Source organism: Scleropages formosus, chromosome 25 (genome assembly GCF_900964775.1).
Source record: "Scleropages formosus chromosome 25, fSclFor1.1, whole genome shotgun sequence".
Lineage (NCBI taxonomy): Eukaryota > Metazoa > Chordata > Actinopteri > Osteoglossiformes > Osteoglossidae > Scleropages > Scleropages formosus.
Window position 1 is genome coordinate 6,641,593 of NC_041830.1, and position 19,397 is coordinate 6,660,989.

At 41.8% G+C, this 19,397-nt stretch overlaps 1 protein-coding gene across 5 annotated transcripts in view; it reads left to right on the forward strand.

Moving 5' to 3' along the window:
• The window catches only part of col26a1 (collagen, type XXVI, alpha 1), a 42,400-nt gene extending 38,434 nt beyond the window's left edge, over window positions 1-3,966 (forward strand). For 3 of the 5 annotated variants that reach the window (XM_018741781.1, XM_018741784.1, XM_018741783.1), the window contains exons 11-14: window positions 65-100; window positions 244-288; window positions 2,526-2,610; window positions 3,378-3,966. In XM_018741781.1, the coding sequence (XP_018597297.1) occupies window positions 65-100; window positions 244-288; window positions 2,526-2,610; window positions 3,378-3,544 (333 nt within the window). In that variant the 3' untranslated portion in view covers window positions 3,545-3,966. The remainder of the gene's footprint in view (window positions 1-64; window positions 101-243; window positions 289-2,525; window positions 2,611-3,377) is intronic. The other 2 variants (XM_018741782.1, XM_018741785.1) reach the window with 1 other exon arrangement.
• The last annotated feature ends 15,431 nt before the right edge of the window (window positions 3,967-19,397 follow it).

Below are 19,397 nucleotides of genomic sequence, written 5' to 3' on the forward strand. Positions count from 1 at the left end.
ACAGAAGTGTCTTTGTCTAGCATGATATTTATGTTGGCTGATGGAAGCTTTCTTCTCCTCATAGGGGCCTCCTGGATTTGCTGGGGAGCGGGGCCTTCCAGTGAGTCACATACGTGTCCATCTCCACACTAACTTCTCACTTCTCGCTGTTCAATTCCATGACTACGCAGTTCTGTTGTGTGGGACATGAGATGTGGCCTGCGGAGCTTACATCATCTTTTTCTGTCATTTGTGCTAATGCAGGGTGCACCAGGGCCCAAAGGTGAGCCAGGAGACACCCTGCCAGAGGTAAGCGAGGGAGACGATTAATCATACTTTTTCCGAACATGCTGTATGTGACACCATAGGTTTCACCTATAGGTCTGAAAACACAGACTGGAAAGCAATGACCCACCTTCCAAAAAAGTAATGAGAAAGCACAGTAAGGATTGATTGCACTAAATTAAAAGGACCAGTGACAGAAGATGTACTCTACTATAATGGAGCGTCCAGCTCATCTTGCTCAGTTGAGCTTTCAGACATGACTTGTTAGGCAGCATTGTCCTATGGAGTTTGTACAGTCTGTTCTCTCACCGCACTCCAAAATTTATACAGTGACAGTTTCAGTTGTTCCCTGTGATGATGTAGGGAGAGCACTAGTAAGAACAGTAACAAAACTTACATGAACTGCTATGGCTAGGTTATATCTATGCTGAAATTCTCAGTGGCTCAGTAACTTTTAAATCCGCTGTTGCGAAACAGTACTTTACCCTATAAAAGCAACTGAGTAACTTTTGAATGTAGTTCTCGGTCAAATGATATATTATTTAATACTTTTTTAAATTAGGAAATATTTGCCTTTCAGTTTAGGTGCTGTTCTCATTTACTGGATGAATCCTTCAGTCAGTTTGAAACAGATGCACTGTTTTGGCTGCTACATGTGAATGTCAGTTCCACAGCAGCCAAAGGCAGCAGGAGCTGTGTGTCACCAGGAGACATGGCAGCAGGTGTATGGGATATTGGAGATATCAGAATCTCGTACAGAAGTGAACACTAAATTGAGGTGAAAATCAAGGGAAAGCAGTTCTTGGAGAGACTTCAGGCAAACTCTGAAACTCCTCAGTGTTTTATCCTGACCTTCAAGATTCAACAGTTTATTGTCATGTATACAGTAAACAGTTTGTTACACCATACAATGAAATTTTTACTCTTTGAATCCTCTCAGCAGCCTATGACATAAATTGTAAGGACATAAGGAAAGAAAAACACAAGGCGTAAATCACAAATTTACAAAATTACTATTAGTGCAAAAATCCAAGAAACAAAGTTATATACGTATATAAAGTGTGCAGTGCGCAATGTAAACATGGAAGTCGTACATGTGCAAAGTCCTGCAGAGGTAGATTGGGTCTATTCGCAGTTGAAAGGGAGGTGTGTATTTGTGTGCGCAAGGTATGCGGAGGTAGTCTGTGGTCTCTGATGTTATTGACGTTGTGGATGTGTATGTGTGTGTAGGAGGGATGAGAGGTAGTTGACACCTCTCAGCCTCAGCAGGTAATCTGTGTCTGCCGTGATGGGTGGAGAGGCAGTGGATGGGTGTCGTTCACAAGCCTGATGGCCTGTGGGTAAAAACTGTTTTTCAGCCTTGAAGTTCTGGCTTTAACACTCCTGTAGCGTCTGCCTGATGGTAAGGGTGTGAAAAGGCTGTGCTGGGATTGACTATTGTCCTTGATGATGTTAATGGCTCTCCAGATAGATCTGGCCTGGTTTAGGCTTTCCAGTGATGGTAAGGATGTTCCAGAAATAGTTTGAGCAGCTTTCACCACTCGCTGTAACGCCTTACGTTCCTGTATTGTGCAGCCTCCAAACCACACTGTGATAGAGGTGGTGAGGACGTTGTCGATTGCACACCTTTAGAAGCTTCATGCCAAATTTCCTCAGCCTTCTCAAGAAGTGCAGGCGCTGACATGATTTCTTCACCAGATGTGTAGTGTTGTGAGACCAGGTGAGATCTTCAGTAATGTGAACACCCAGGAATCTGAAGCTGCTCGCCCTCTCCACCACTGTCTCACCAATATGCAGTGGTGAGTGTTGCTCCCTCCTTCTCCGTGGATCGACTGTTAACTCCTTTGTTTTGTTGAGATTGAGGGGGAGATTTGTTGTCGTGGCACCACTGCACTAGGTCAGCCACTTCCCTCCTGTATGCTGACTCATCGCCTCTTGTTATCAGTCCAATGACTGTCGTGTCATCGGCAAATTTGATGATGCTGCTGCTGTTCTGAGAGGCCACGCGATCATGGGTGGAGAGTGCATAGAGCATGGGGCTCAGGACGCAGCCCTGCGGAGTTCCTGTGTTTATGGTAATTGACCTGGACGTGTGGTTCCCAATTCTAACGGACTGGGGTCTGCCCATTAGAAAGTCCAGAACCCAGTTGGAGAGGGTGGGTGGCAAACCAAGATTGTGAAGCTTGTTGATAAGCTTCGACCGTATCACTGTGTTGAATGCTGAGCTGTAATCAATGAACAGCATTGTGGGTGTCTTTCAGGGTGAAGGGGTACAGCAGCTGAGGGAGGCCCTGAAGATTCTGGCAGAGAGGGTTCTGATTCTGGAGCACATGATCGGCATTCACGGTATGGATGGGTGCTTCCTATTCTGGAACACGTGGTTGCTGTTCATGGAAAAGGAAAGAGGCTTTTATGGTACAGTTGGTCCTTTATGGATTGGAAAAGGAGTTCTCTTTCTGCAAAACATGATTGTATGGATGTTTGAGGAGAGTTATCCTCATTTTGAAATGTATGCTATGGACTGATAGGTTCATTCCAGGGCTCAGGAATTGCATGAGGGATAGATTTCTGTTCTGGAACACAAATGCAGTCAGGGTGATTATCCTCAGCTCATATAAAATACTGTGCTCATTTTGACAAGATACGACAATCTTTTGCATCATAGTCACCTACATACAAAATTTTATATTGTGTATGCAGCTACATTTTCAGCAAGACCTTAAGTATTGGAGAATCACTAACTGGCTGACTTCTATTCTACCCACTTGAGACAAATCCAATCACTGTCTGGCCAATATTTTATTAAGATCTCTGTAACAACAGTGACACAGACATGGCTCTGGACTTAGATTCATAAGGAACTGCATTTGCTACTGAACGCTAAATACCTATAAAGCTATATGAGATGATTTTGACACAGACACAGAGAAAGTAGTAGTCCCTCTCCTATCTTCATTTTTGTTGTATCTGCCTGAGACAGGTTTGAATTTTATGATAAATTAAACATACATTAAATTCCAAGCTGTCAAATGGCTATTTTAAGACTAAAAAAAGAAAACATCCCTCTGTTTTCTGTGTCTTTCTTCCTCATAATTAACTCTTTTTTTTTTTAGCAGAAAACCCAGTGGAGTCTGGTTCAGGACTAGACCTCTTCCTGGATCCTGCACAAATATCATCTGGCAAAACAAAAAGGGCAGGTCCCAGTGCTTACCTCTCCACTCTTCTCCATGGAGACAACAACCTGATTGGAAAAAGCAGGGAAAGGATGGGCCACAATTAGGAAATTCTGGTAATTGCCTTTCTGAATGTGGGTATGAGCACTTGTGACAGAGCTCTGACTGGATAGAGTCTGGGCTCCACGTCATTGAAACGCATGAAGCAGTCTCTTCCAGCAAAGTTCATTAAAGTGCTAAGAGGAATGAGGGGCGGATATCTTGTGCTGGCAGAATATCAATATTTCCTTCAACATATTATTTATGAGTATTACTGATGTACAATGTTTGCTTTAATTTTAATCGTATTGTTTTCCTGGCATTCGCAATTAACTTTACTGCGAATGTTCTTTGTCTCATTTTGTGCAATCAAGCCTCAAGTGGTGCTCATTTTATTTTCTACAGGACTTTATGGTGAGTTTCTGCAAATATGTATGTGTAGTTTTAATTTGCTCAGAAATCATGTGCATTCAGGTGAACAGTTCTGTATGCGCACACACACATACAAACACACACACTGAAACCACTTGTCCCGAGCGGGGTCATGGTGAACTGGAGCCTAACTCGGCAGCACAAGGCTGGAGGGGGAGGGGACGCACCCAGGATGGGATGCCAATCTGCCACAAGGCACCCCAAACAGGATTTGAACCCCAGACCCACCAGAGAGCAGACACAGGCCAAACCCGCCCCCCCTTACTTCTGTATGCAAAATTTTAAATTATTTTAATTAGCATTCAAAAGTCATGTGTAAGAGTTTCTGTTTTACTACAGCATCAACCTAGCAGCCCATTTTGTAGATATGCCACATTTCATATAAGTTATATGTCCATGTGCCCCACACACCGTGGTCCGTTTGGAAATGGTCATGATGAACATATGAGTTGTCCTTTTTTTTTTTTTTTTTTTTTTCCCCCTTCTCTGGGATTCCAGTCCAGGGTAGACCTCTGAAGAATCCCTAAGTGAAAATGAAGTAACTGATTGATTAATTTCTCATATTTCAGTTTCTCACCCTCAGGGTTTTAAACTTGCATACATTGTTAATGCCTACATTAACCTTTAATGCTGAATAGCATCTTTACATCAATCGAAAAAGCTTGCATTGCATTTTAAACTGCATTTGTGTTATGAACATTCCCCCAAATAATTTTTTCTCAAGGCTAAATTAACTTATAGATACAGATAACCGTGTTGTCTGTTGCTATGTTCTTTGGCAGGTAACATGACTAAAATGCAGATTCATTTAAACTTTAAAGACAACATCATTATGGAGGTTTCATCAGTTTCTTGGCTGAAGCTGGTTAAAACACACCTCCCAAGTGCCATTTGGGTCCAGACATTAATGGGTGGCATTCACCCAAGACTGCAGCATTGCTCTGGAAAGTGCCAATGTTTTGCCCCGTGTCATTTGAAGTTTTCAAGTAGGAGAGGGCGGTGCTGATGGTCACTGCTTTAATACATTCTCTTTGACTAGTTTTTTTTTTTTTTTTTTCTTCAGGCGTTTTGGGTTTTGGTATGAAAAGTGCCCTTATTACCACAACTATATTTAATGTGTGACAGGAATCTGCATGAGTTGCATCCTTTAGACTCACTACTTATAAATTCAGTAACATTAACTGCTTTTTGAACAACTTATATCATGCTACATCAAGGACCCTTTATATTTACTAGGGTGCCTTAATCTGTTCATTTCTTACACATTCACCCTTCTCAGAGCATATTTTTTTCAAATATACCCAGATTAGTATTTTGCATTTTCTCTGGATTAGGCTTAAAGAATGAATATCTTTTTTGTACAATAATTTTAATATACACTAGGCCTGGTGCTTGACAATAGTACTGTAACATGAGGAGCTCAACTGACACAGTAGAGCTCCCCTCTGTCCACACATTAAACTGTATGCTTTGTTGGCAAAGGAGGACTGATACTGTACAACCCACACTGAATTTCCCCTAGATCTTGTCAAAAAGAGTATTAAATAAACAGAGATTGTCATGGACTAAGCTTGCAGATTTTCCATTCCTTTTTCTGGATATATGAGGAAATCTTCCATTACACATTATTCCCTTTTCTAATCCTTGTGTATCTGTACTTTGTGTGCATTACTCTAAATCTGATATTCTGGAATATCAGGCTCATCGTTCCTTTTAAGTGTTTAGATGAAGGAAAAGCAGATGAGAAACTGTTTATTTTTTTTTTGTATGTAATAATGTGTTCTTTAGTTTGCAGTGTTATATGTGTAAATATGAGGCATATTCAAAATACATTTTGGACATTTAACTGAACATGCTTTGGCGGTACTTTGCCATATTTTGGTTTTATATAGAATTCCTTCACAACCAACCAGACAATTATAACCCATTAATGTACTGGACATGTCAATAAAATGCCTTTTTTTAAGCCATTCCATAATCGAACTGGTTGTGCTTCAGATCATTGTGATGTTGAAAGGTGAAATTCTTCTTTGACTACAGCTTTCTGGAAGAGGGTAGCACTTTTTTTACCAAAACATCTTGATCTTTTGAGCTATTTATTTTCCTTTTATCTTCACCAGCGCCCTTGTCCCCATGGAAGAGGAGGAGCCCCATTGTAGCATGATGCTGTCACCACCATGCTTAACTATAGGTACCATGTTGTTCAAGTAATGAGCTGTATAGGCTTTGGACCAAACATGTTTTGAAATGAATGCAAAAATATTCTAACTTGGTTTCATTAGACTATAAGACATTTTCTTTCCAAAAAGATGGGAGGGAGGCTATTTAATATCTTTTATATGTGTGGCTTTCAACTTAAGATTCAGTAGATCTTCTCTTAGTTCATTGTTAACCATGGCTACATCAACATTATGCAACCAAGAAAGTCCTATTATTAAGAAAGCTGATTTTATTCAGCGCTCATCAGTATCGCTGTAAGCCAAATTACCTTTTCACATGATTTGCAATATGATCAAACATATTTACAAGCCCGTTATAAAGGGTGTGCAGAGATGCAACTAAGACATTAAAAGTTGCTTAGTTTATTTTTCTTAAAAGTGATTAATTTTTCCACTTTACTGCTGATTATAAGATAATTTTAATGGATAAAATAATGACATGTTGTGCCTTGATTTCAACCTTCAACAAAAACTGAAATTTCAGTCAGGGTGTGTAAACTTTTTTGTATCTGCTGTAAAGCTGCACCCCAGCTCACGGACCTTCAAGTAAACACTTTGTAGATACAAACTTTTTTGAAAAGTATTTAGCATTTATTTTTTCAGAAAAAAAGATGTTGGGCATACAACAAAACTCAGCCAATGCACTGGCACATGGAGATCGCAAATACTAAGCACAGCATTACGTTTTTCAAAAGAGTACAGAAGGTAGAAAAGAAGCCAATCATATAATCCGATGCCATTTTTACGTGCATCTTTTTGAATAAAGAACTGACCCTCTTTCCCGATTAAGTCTGGGGAAAACTGTATATGGACCCAAATTGTTAGAGTTTCTGCTGAGAAGAAGCCAGGGAATAGAAAGGAAAGTGATTGCAGTTAGTGGCTATTTATAGTCAAGTCTCTTGGCTCATTCTTGCTTCTTTTCCCCTTAATGGGTGATGACATAAAACAGGAACAAGTCCAGGTTCCCAGCAACATCCAAGGGGAAGTTGATGAACATCTGATCTACCTGTGGGCCTGTCACAACTTGCGTCGTGGTATGGGCTGGGGTTTTTCTTTAACCTTTGGTAAATCACAACATCTCAAAGTTATTGGGTGGGTAGGAATTATATGTCCACTACACTTCACATGTGTCATCAGCTGGACAAACAGTATACATCTATACCACACTCCCGTGAGAAAGCAAACGAGTCCTTTAACCCTCCCTTTAGTCTTTTTTGGAAGGAATGAACCATTTAGATAAAGAGGGGTATCACAGTGAAGTATTGTAGGTCAGAACAAAGTACAACATTGACCTATAGTACATAACATTTTTTAAATTACACAGCAAGACCTTCCCACAAATTTGTGCATAAATATTTTCTTATTTTGTAATTCACCATTCTTATAAAATATAAGATTAATCAGTTCATTACAAAGTTCCCCAGCGATGGGTTTTCCCATGTATCACCCACTGAGTATGTGCATCACTGAAACAGGTAATATTTAAGGCCCCCTAAAACCTCCCTTTGATCTTTTTCCAGGCCTAAAAGCAAACAATGCTGATTGGTAAGTAAAATACATTACATACACACATATACTTAATACATACATAGGAGGGGGGTTTGAGTCGTGTGCGTTGAGTGTGTATGACATGAAAATACAGGTAGTGCAGTGTGTGCACCCACTAAGTTGGCTTAACTGTGTAGAATGAGCAAGTGATTCCCCCGCTGACCCTTAACTCGGACAGATCTGATCTGTCACAGGGCCACGCAGCGTTAACTGCCATTACCCAGCAAAGGGAGGCCATTGAGGGGTCATTGTTTCTGTCTGGATGTTAAATCTCACAAAAAGGCTTTACACTTCATTTTACCAGTTTTTTTTTTTTTTAAATTTCTTTAAAAATTAATACAGTACAATGCCTGTTATAAGGTAGGAAATGGGAGAATCACTTTCTTTGCTAGAATAATTTTGCTTGTGCGGTTTATCAAGTTCTGTGAAAGGTGAACAAAGCTTCTCTGGTACTCCCACTGTCTACTTCGTGGGACACCCCCCCAAAAAAATGCCTTAAACATGTTCCTGTAGAGCTGCATAGATACACAGCCAACAGAGAGCAGCCTATGAAACTCAGCCTCACATCTGTACTGTCTCATCACTGTGGCAGCACTGAATGCTTTGGGCTTTGTTGCACTTCACAAACCATACGAATCACCAAATAAAATGTGGGGAAGATTATGAGCACAGCAGTGTGTTGACAGCACTGGCTGCATGGCTGGAAAGTAACACCAGGCATCAAAAATGCTGCTGGCTGACCTGAAGCACCAACATGGGACTGTTGGCTAGTTTGTTTCAGTGTCCAGGAATGCATTTTCTGAACTGCGCATGACAGCATTCACATAAGATGGGCAAAACACATGTATGTCTGAACGTGTGCTTATATAAGAATGAGTGTATATTCTGGCTTGCACAGAGATGGCATTATATTACTAGCTAACTTTGAATTCACAGGGCTTGTCAGTGTCACGAATCAGAGATCAGATACTGTGTTTAATTTATTCCACTTCCCAGAGCTTATAATATTTGCCAAAGGTTTGACAGAAACCTCCCAGTTGTGGGGTCTCTATTCCCTCATGGACAGTAGCTCAGTTAAAAAGGATTACATTCTCTTGCATTTGTGCCTTGTAATATGAAGTGGATTGACTGACAGGAAAGTGATATGAGGATGATGCTTAAGAGCAGAAATTGCAAGTTCGATGTGGTTTTCGGTGTGTGAAGCCACCCCTGGGAATGTGTTTCACCTCGTCTTCGTTGAACTTGTCTGTCTGAGACGGTACTTGATTCTGGAAGGAACCGTCAGACAACGAAGCAAATAGGGTTGTAAAAGAGGGCTGTTTTGTGCGTCTCCTACTGGAGATTAACCCTGCATGGTTACTGTTTTCTCAGATTTCTAATTTGTTGTGTGAAATTTTCCTCTTCCTCCTGCTCACAGGAACAGTGTCCACGTTTCACTGAAACTGACCAAGTTTCACTTTAAACTTTTCTATGAGATGTATGTCGCTTTGGAGAAAAGCGTCTGCTAAATGAATACATGTAAATGTAAACTTAACCTAAAACACATATTTTAACCATGTCATGGCTGCAAGGATTTAATGCATGATTCACAACTTCATTTTGAGTCTATAGGAAAACTCTCATTTTCTATATTTGACTACAGTTTATCCTTGGAAAAAGAGATGTTCCATCTACATTGATAAAATTAAATGTTTATTTTTGAATTAAGAATTTTAGAGAAAATTCATATCAGCAATAATCGGATAAACATGTATTCAGTTCCTATTAACCTCCTTTGAGGCCTTTTCCGTCTGGATCGTCTTGGTCTGAAAGCATTCAGAGTAGCCTCTACAGGGTCTGGACCTAATGACAGAGAGTGACAGTTCAAATAAAACTACCTGAACATTTTTTTTTAATTACAGAAATGGACAAATGAACATAGGTGGGCAACCTGTTGTACCATCACAAGTTCCGTACATAGAATCAGGAACAAAAGACAATTGATATGTATGTAGGACCAGAGAGGTTTGTTTGTCTGTAATAAGTCCCACACACACACTCGATGTCTTCAACCGCTTGTCTCAAGTAGGGTCTCGGTGAACCGGAGCCTAACCTGGCAACACAGGGCATAAGGCTGGAGGGGAGGGGACACATCCAGGACGGGACGCCAGTCCATCGCAAGGCCCCAAGCGGGACTCGAACCCCAGACCCACCAGAGAGAGGGACCCAGCCTAACCCGCTGTGCCACCGCACCCCGTATGTCTGTAATAACTGTCTTTATTAATATTTCTTTATTAATACTATTTATCGTTATCATATTAATGTCATACTTGATTATGTGTGAAACACTTGAGATTTGAATAAGAAACAGTTTCATGTGGTAAGCCTTTTGAAGTGCCACTTATACTGGCTCGTCACAAAGATTTTGATTGTGATACGTCTCATTTTTATGTAAGCGATACGTTTAAACGAAATGCGCTATAATAAAAGCACAATGAAACCTTGTTCTGTGAAGATCTTTCTCATCAGCTGCAGCAGAACCCTACTTGTGAACTGTGCTTTTTGCCTCATTCTTTATAAATACCATACATCTCTGTTGCCAGACTGACTTTCTGCAGCTATAAGTCACAACCAAGAAAAAACTGAGAAGGCTTCCAAACCCAGACTTAATTCCCTGTTATTGTGAATGGGACGCAAGGGCCCAGAAGTTGGACGCTTTTTTTGGATGGTCCTTTCTGCATGAAGCAGACTTGGCGGTACCTCTGCACACACTTCACTCTGGCCAGAGGCAAGCAATTCGGCCCGGTAACAAGATTGCCGCTGTATGACCTTTCGGCTTCTCGTCAAACACGGTCAAGACGATGGTGAAGTCAGTGGTGCCGGAGGCCTCCTTCAGCATCTCATTCAGCTTATCATTCCAACACTGAGATGCTTTCATGGGAGATCGAAGGTGCAGGTGAAGCAGAAGCGGCCGGGATTATTAATGCACCTTACTTTGATTTAACAGTACACCAACACAGCAGCAGAAACCAACTTGGGCCTCTTGCTCAGTCATATAGTAGAAGATCCGACATCCTGGAATCTGGAAGAAGGATGGGATTTGAAGCACCTACATCTACTACTACATCACTCGTAGTACAAAGTTTGATTACCCATAACGAATCAATGCATAGTGTTTAGAAGGTTTTTAGGAAAAGTCTGGTCACATAGAGCTGCAAAAGCATCCCTCAGGTCCATCTTTGGCAGTGAAGCATCTCTTTTCTGGTCCATGATGGTGGAAGCCTGAAGGAGAGAGGGACTCACAGGGAGAAGTCAGGGAAGGACATCTCTTCCCTCTGTTGCTCTGCACAGTGTCACCTCCATGAAGTCCTGGACCTGGGACTGCTCAACGTGCCCCACACAGTGGAGCGAGCGCCTACCTTCTCCTCGACCTTCTCTAGTGCTTCAGTAATACAAAGCAGCAAATGTGTTCATGCCAGCCACTGTGTCCAGGCCTCATGACAAACATGGCAGCCTTGGCTTAGTGAAATTTACAGGTGGGGGGGTAGCTCTCCTACGCGATAAATACACTGCAACTGGAAGAACATTTTGCAAAAAAAATCTCTGGAGGTGCACATTGTCAATGTCTTGTGTAAGTTGGACTGCAGAACATAATAGGCTGTCGATCACACGCGTGGCTGACTCTCGTGTTACGCAACTCAGAAACGGTTAAGGCTCAGCTGTAACTACACAGATCATATTAATGTCCGACTCGACGTTATCGAGCGCCTGGCCAGATGATCTCCAAATACGTTTAAAAAAAAAAATAATTGTTCCGTTTTGGCGTGGCAGGTAGTGCTGGTGGCTCACGCTGCCTAAGCTGTGTGTTTTGGCATAGGTTTCAATAGTGTCATGGTGTGTGACCTTCTTGCCATGTTTGCAATCCAAAGACACTGGAAAATGGCAACAGTAAACCACTTGAGTACCACCCTCCGTTACCATGAAAACAACCTGAATTTAACTACACCATTTGCCTTAACTTACAAATCATATAGAAGCTACATATTCGTTGTCGTTCGACATTATTAAGACAACATGTAAAGTTGTGTTTCCTGAGCCTTTGAACGGACTAAGAGAAAACCTCGAAAGATTCAGCCCTACCAAAAGGCTTCTCAGAAATAGCTCAAGTTTTAATGTGTCTCTTTCCCTGGTATCATATTACTGTAATTTTTAATAACAATTTCAAATTCAGAAGCTGTTGTATAAATCATCTAAAATATTAAAATTTTAGCGGTAACTTCAGCATAAATCAGTAAATGACCTTGTTAGTTTCATTCTACCTAATTTCTTTAGCAGCTCTCTTAAAATATATTTTACATTATTTCCGGGAACGGTTCTCTGTTTTGTTGTTCTCTGATTTCATGCCCTGTTAAATTTGTTTCCCCATTTCACTCAGGATGTCCTATTTACAGATGTTCTGCCGAAGAGAAAATGTTTGTAACAGACCTTCTACTATAGGTATCTGCAGACTGGCTGTGCTGTCAGTCATTGTCATCGTTATTAGTCGCTCGGCTGTTTAGCCATTTCCGTTAGCAAATCTGATTTTGGACACCCTGCTGACTGAAGATATTCTATAAGTAAGTTAAAACTTCACTCTTGCATTAATAGAGAATAAGCTGTGTACAAATTAGACATGTAAATCCAATTTCTGTAGCACCACGGCTGGTTAATGAGGAAAGCATGAGAAATAAACAGCCCTACCGCTCTGAGGAGCTGCACCATTTGCCCCTTGCTACCTAAAGCCTGGAAGAATGATTTCCAGGGATCCTTTGGATTTATTCACCAAACCAGTGGAATTCTATTGCTGTGCTTGGGAAAAGCAAAGTATGGACCAAGTGTTTCCATTTACTACAGAAGGAGCAAAAGGTGATGCCATCTCAACTGTCAACAACATCATGCGGGTCACTGTGTAGAGCATCAATAGTTAGATCTTCACAAATCCAGTTCTTAAGGCTGTGATGGTGTTCTCTTGACCCTGTTGATGAGCTTATACCCTTGATTGATCAGACCTTTGGACAGATGATACAAAAGGCATGTTCTATGTAACTGGGGTGACAGTTTTTCTCAAGTGGAAGTCATGGTGATGAGCGCTCATGGATTCACCGTGAGAGGTGCTAATCCCAGGTCACAACAGGCTGCCGTAAACGGCAACGCCGATGTTCACCTACTCATCACTCCAGCAGGGCTGCAGGAGAGCTTGTCACTCAAGCACCCAGAATTCCTGGGAATGGTTTAACTTGGAAATTTCTGAAAGCTCTCAGTTTGTGAAGAACACAAGCAATGCAGCCTATAAAGGTGAGAATTAATTGTGTACCTGATTTAACCCCCTAAAGTGAAGCATAATGACACTGCAAAGGAACATTTGCACTGGGAGCATTACCAGGCTGAAATCTATTCGGCATTGAGCTGTGGAAATATATTTCCCGTCACTGTGCCGAGGGCAATTTGGAACACCTGAGAATTTGCATGAAAAGTAAGATTTGCAGCACCATGATTAAATCTGGATGTATGATAGTGGGATTATGTACAGCATTGTAAACAAAAAGAACAAAAAAAAAAAATGTTTTCAGGTCTTCAACCAAAATCTAAAGGGCACCTGAGTGAGAAAACTTTTTTCTTTAATGAAGTTATCCATCACCAGCTGACACTGTGAAAAAGTAATTGCCCCCTAGTTAAATGAGCCCAGTTAAGGGGATAATTAGAGTGAGTTGATTGAACACAGACAGGCTTGATTACAGCCAGCCCTGCTAAATAGAAACATCATTTATTTTAACCATTATCCTTACCATTAGAGCCAAATCACCAGCACAAAGATTCAACGAGCACATTATTCCACCATCATGGGAAATTTGTGATGGCCCAATAGAGATGCTGTGGAAGGAGCTGAAACATGCAGTTTGTGCTCAAAAACCTACCTGTGTTTCTGAATTATAGCAGTTCTGTTAGGAAGAATGAGTTGATTTCCATATAGCTATTTAAAAAAAAAAAAAAAAAAAAAAATTCAAAAAATTGAATCACAGGAAACATTTGGTTGCAGTCATTGCAGCAAAAGGTGGTGCAACTAGTTAAGTGTAAGAGGACAATTAGTTTTTCATACAATGGTAGATAGTGTTGGACAATTTTCTTCATTATATAATTGAAACGGGTAAAGAAATTTGCTGTTTGTTCATTCAAATGCCCTTTATTTCATGTTGCGTTGTGTTGAACTGAAGACATTGATGTTGAAAATCTGCAATAATGGACAAAATTACTTCTCTGCACGGTATGCGTGTTCTTAACAGCAGCGAGTCTGTTACAATGCAAACTCTACTCAGGTAGAGGAGCAGAAGATGCTCTTTTTAGCCTTGGTCTGATAGATGTGAACGAGGTCCTTGGCTCGTGTAATGCCGGTATCTCGGCAAATGAGGTGTTAGATGATGTGGAGAATATCCCACCACGGATCCCTGCCATGCGAGTGGTGACCCGTGACTACCTTTCTGCTTTTGCCCATGTTAGGCAGTGTTAGAGGTGCGTTGGGTGGCGGAGAGTCAAGGCCCCCTGGGGTGACAGCAGACCTGTACGCATTTCTGCAATGGCCTGAATAGTGGGAGACCTTGCGGGCACGTAATCGTCTCTCAGACTGATCGGTCCTCTCGGTCTCACTCCAGTGGTCTCACCCCAGAATATCCCATGTTTGATGCCTGCAGGGCAGGGCCACATGCGCCATTTCCACATCACTGATTCAAACAGTCATTACCCATAAATCTGTGCATGCCAAGGACAAAATGCAGTGCTAAAGTGCCCATAGATGCATATATGACTCATGCAAAAGAAGCCTGTACCTTGGTCAATTTCTGTCTGCCTTTGGGATGTGGAAGAGTTAAGATACATGCTCTGATGTTGATCTGACTTGTTATAGAGTGTGCAGAAAACTTAAGTCTCACTCACTGACTTTCATTAACCATTCTCCTGGTCTAAGTAACTGTGATCGTATCCCAGAATCACTGGATGCAAGGCAAGGGAGGGGTCAGCTGGACAGGAAACCAGTCCATCGCAGGGTAGATGCAGGCATATGCATTATGAGCGTCTTAGAGCCTCCAGTTCACCTGAGCTGCATGGCTGTAAAGTGGGAGAAAACCAGAGCATCTTGAGGAACCCGATACAGGCAGGACATAACTCCATACAGACCGAGCTGAACTCAGATGTGCTCTCAATCAGCCTGGGCACCGTGGGGCACCAGCACTACCTCCTGCACCCCTGTGCCACAATCTAGTACGTCAGTCAATATTATTCCTCTGGTTACAGGTCTATGGTGCCCCCTGCTGTTCCGGGGGGGGGGTGCTGCTAAAAGAGGCTAAAAGCTGGAGCTGTCATGACTTAAAAGAGTAAATGATCTCTCTGATTCTGTAACATGTAAAGCCATTTCACGTACGGGATGAAACAAGGTAAATCAAACATTCGCCACTGACTTGGACCGCAGACAATGGGAGAGATCCACGAAACACAGGCCTCCAAATGCAGATGACCACCTTCCCTTCACACAGTGACTGAGCGAGGCTCTAATGTGCGTGTTTACGCAGGTCAGCGTGCCCTACAACTTAGTGAGTGGTAAAAAGTTGACTTTTTTGAAACGCAGCTTTATTCTGGAGGGCATAATTAAGTCCTTGATTGAGAGAAGGTAATCAGCATTCTAGGCCTCATGCTCGCCTCTTCATTAGCGGAACGAAAAGCACAGCGGGATGATTGCAATGTGTCCCAGCAATTCCAAGTGTTTTTTTTTTTTTTTTTTAACACAAAATCACTTTGATGGCTATCTTTTTTTTTCCCTCTCTCTCAGCAGAATACTTCACCCTTCAGTGTTTCGCTATCAAAACTGTTCTGCGCAGAGTATCTATCTGTCCTTCCAGATTTTCTGCAACGGCTCCTTCATTTTGTGCGCGGATCAGGCGCAACTCGACGCGCTCTCCACTAGATGGCGTCCTTTTCTCACGGAACAGCGCTTCGACCGCCAGGGATTTATTGTACTTTTATTAATGTTTACTAGTGTAAAGCGTAGTATCTTACAGTTAATGCAAGTCCAAGTCGTTTGTTTGAACTGCATTCTGACATGACGCATAACTTGAAGAACTTCTCACTGTGCGGTATGGAAAAGCTGCTTGGTAACACTGACTGAATGTAATTTGTTCTTTTCAATTCCTGCTAGTTTTTGTACCAGGTTTATATATATATTAAAAAAAAAAAAAAAAACTATAAATGAGATTCTTCGTGTGGGTGCAGTATTTTATCATTTTGTGCTTAACGTGCAGTACGAGGCGTCTTTCTGTGACCGAGAAAAGTCACAAACTCAGACAATATTGAATCCACACCAGGTGGCCTTATTTTTAAGGCCTGTATTTCCTTAATTAAAATTTAATCCAGTACGCGGTGCTTTTAAAATGAGGCCTGGCCTCCGGAGAGCCCTTATTTGATTAAAAAAAGAGAAGTGAGAAGCGGGAGACTTGGACAGGCCCGCGTTCGGCGGAGACGGCCCTAATTGAGGTCCCCGGAGGAGAGCGGCTGCCTGGCGGATGGCGGGGGAGAATCGCGCGGCTCCGATGGGTTAGAAAAACAAACTGCCGGTGGGAGCGCTTCGTTTCGGGCTCCTGCGTCTCGTCTCCGAGGAGGAGGAGGAGGAGGCGGCGGCGGCGGTTGGGGGCTGGAAGTGCGCGGGTACGACGCGCTCGCTCCCGCCGGGGCTCCCGATTGGCACCGAGTGCGGCTGCGCGGAGGCGCAAGGGACCCCGCACGAAACGGCGGGAAGCCCGCGCGCCGCGAGCGCCGCCACTCCGCGGCTTAGCCGCGCGCTCAACACGATTTCTCCCCTCAGGCGGAACACTCCTTTGAAGTGTCTTTGTTGTAATTTAGTTTGTGGATTTGTAGGAGTCTCAGAATCATTATTATTAGTACTATTATTATTATCAGGCTGAGTTCATCCAGATGGATGTACAGTACTTCCTGTGAAAACTGTAAACACAGCTCTGGCCCAGGCAAATGCTGCTACTCTCGGATGAAGTGTATAATTGAGGAGACGTTACATTTGTTCACCCTGTTTGGGGTCTTTAAAACGATGTCTTCCTGTAAGGTGCGGCTTCGGGGAGAGAGGCCGTTGGAGCTGTTATGTGTAAACACCCTCAGGAGTAATGGGGTGAAAATGGGTGAAGGGGAGGGAGTCGCTGTCCCAGGGTACATCCAGCTGAAGCCGGGCCGATTTTTTTTTTTTAACAAAGCGGACGCCGTGGCAGGTTTATTAACTAATTTCACTTTTTAATTGGTGTCTCCCAAACATCATTAATCTTTGGAAAGGCCTCCTTACAGTGTGGGAGGGCCCGTGCGAGGCTGACAGCTCTCTGCGCGGGGATGCCGAGCGCACCCTCATCAAAGCCGCCCAACCATAGCGCGCGATTCCAATCTTCGCAGAGCAAATACGATCCGAGTCCTTATTACATTTCTCTTGTTGGAGCACTGATATTTCCCAGTGTACAAAGCAGCCTGCAGAGCTGATACACTCCCAGCCATGATTACTTTTGAACGGCGGATGATGGAGTCCGGAGTGACAGCCCTATAAATTACAGCGATCCTGAATATTTACTGGGAGGAGAAGGTTGACTGGGACAAGCAGAGCGTACTATAAATCCCCCAGCCTGTGTGTGCTGCCCAGGTGGAAGTGCATTGGATTTAACACCCAGACGAGCTCTACTCTCTCCACACGGGGAAAAGTGTGCGAAAAGCTATTTTGGGTAGTGTGTTCATGATGGCTTTCGTTTTAACAGCTCACAAAAAAAAAAAACAAAACAAAGAAACCCTGTGAGGTGGTGGAATCGATAATCCATTTTCTGTGGTTACCGCTAATAACAGCGTGTAATAATTTGATCTGTGGTGTCTAAGTTTCTGTTAGTACAGTAATAAATGTTTAAGTTTGTGACGAGTAATCCTGTGTCTGAGGCTCAATGTGTCGGCAGGATTTTGAGTTTCCTTTCAGTTAACAATTGATTTTTAACTGTAACCTGAGGTGATAATGTGTCTGAATTACTTAAACAATTAAGAGGTGAGGTACAACAGGAACAGCAAGGCCGTGGTCTTCCCCTACACACCCTAAATTTGAACACTCCTAATCCACCTTGCATTTTGAACCTTTCGGTTGTCTCACGGATAAAAGATCAGCCAGGACAAATTCAAGCGCTCGGAAAGATAAATTTGTACAATTAAAAACGACTTCCCCTTCCTGTGTTCTGTTAACTGTTCTTTTTATTGTCTGTCTTCTCCCTAGGGCGATGGCCCAAGAGGGAGTGGGACACAAGCTCATGCTTTCTGGTATGATGTTGTTTGGTGTGTGTGTGCGCGTTTGCACTTAACACATAAAGATGTCTTTTCACCCACTGCCACCCCTTTCTGGGACAGTCTAAGGGAAAATGCAAGTAGCAGCAGAATCGATGAGCGAAATCTGAAAAAGTGTCTTATTAACGGCTCGCTGCAGTGAAAAGAGCAATGGAGCCTGTTTTTCAGGTTTGGTGTTTAATCGTTTTTATGCACTCCACCCAAGACAAGCTCTGGGAGCTATAATTAAGTGAGGAATAAGAGCCACTCTAAATGGGAGCATCGTGCGGGGCAAGAACTGAAAGAAACTTTACTGTACTTCAACTCATTTTTAAATTGTGTTTTCATTAAATGCCAGAGCTGATCTCTCTCCAGAGGCTGTAAACCTCCTTAATGTAGTAAAATAACTTTATAGTTCTTCTACTTCTGTTATTCATCAGCTTAAACATCCTCTTAGAAGTGTAATGGTGTGAAGGCACAACATGTTTATGAAGTTACTGGTATTGGTTCTCGTTGATTCCTTTCATCTGGGTGTGTTCCTGAAATATCTGAAAATAAGAGATGACCAAACAAGACCACAAATCCATGTTGTTGGGAAGCTGTTGCACTTATTTTGAATTTACTTGCATGTGGTTGAACAAGCCAGTTTGGTCTGCATACCAGAAAGTTATCACCCCAGAGAAGATGGCAGATGGTTACCAAAGATATAGGAGGTCAAATGTGAGAGCAACAAAGCTGTGAAGAATTGGTTGATTGGTTTTAAGATTTTTCTCTGTAGAAAGAAGTCTTCATAGTGTTCTAATACTACAAGTTATATTTCCTATCTAACTTGTATCATATTTTTAGTAGGCAAATAGAAATTCACACCAAATAATTCACAGGAAAATATAGAAAGAATTAGTAAAAGATTAAATAAAGTACACATCATAAGCAGCAAAAAAAAAATTGTTGGAAGCTTGTCAGGATATAAAAACACCTGGACATTTATTGAAAAAATCTGTTAAATTAAGACATTATAAACTAGAACTTCACACTTAAACTAAGTGGAAGCAGCTTCTTTGTGAATAAATGTTGATATATACTCTTTTATACAATACAATGAATGTCAACTTTTTTACTGGCCTTAGAGGAAGAGTTAATGTTTGTTCAAATAATTTTATACACTTATGAAAGTGACATAACCATGCTCACTGGACACTAGATATTATACAGATGGTTAGATAATAAAAACAATACAGGAAATAATCAATGACCTTCTTCACTAACTTTGGGGCTTTGTTACTTCAAAAAGCTGTAGCATAGATTTTAATAAGTTAAAACACAATATATTTTGCATAGTAGGAATTTGAATAATTTTATATATTTAAAAACA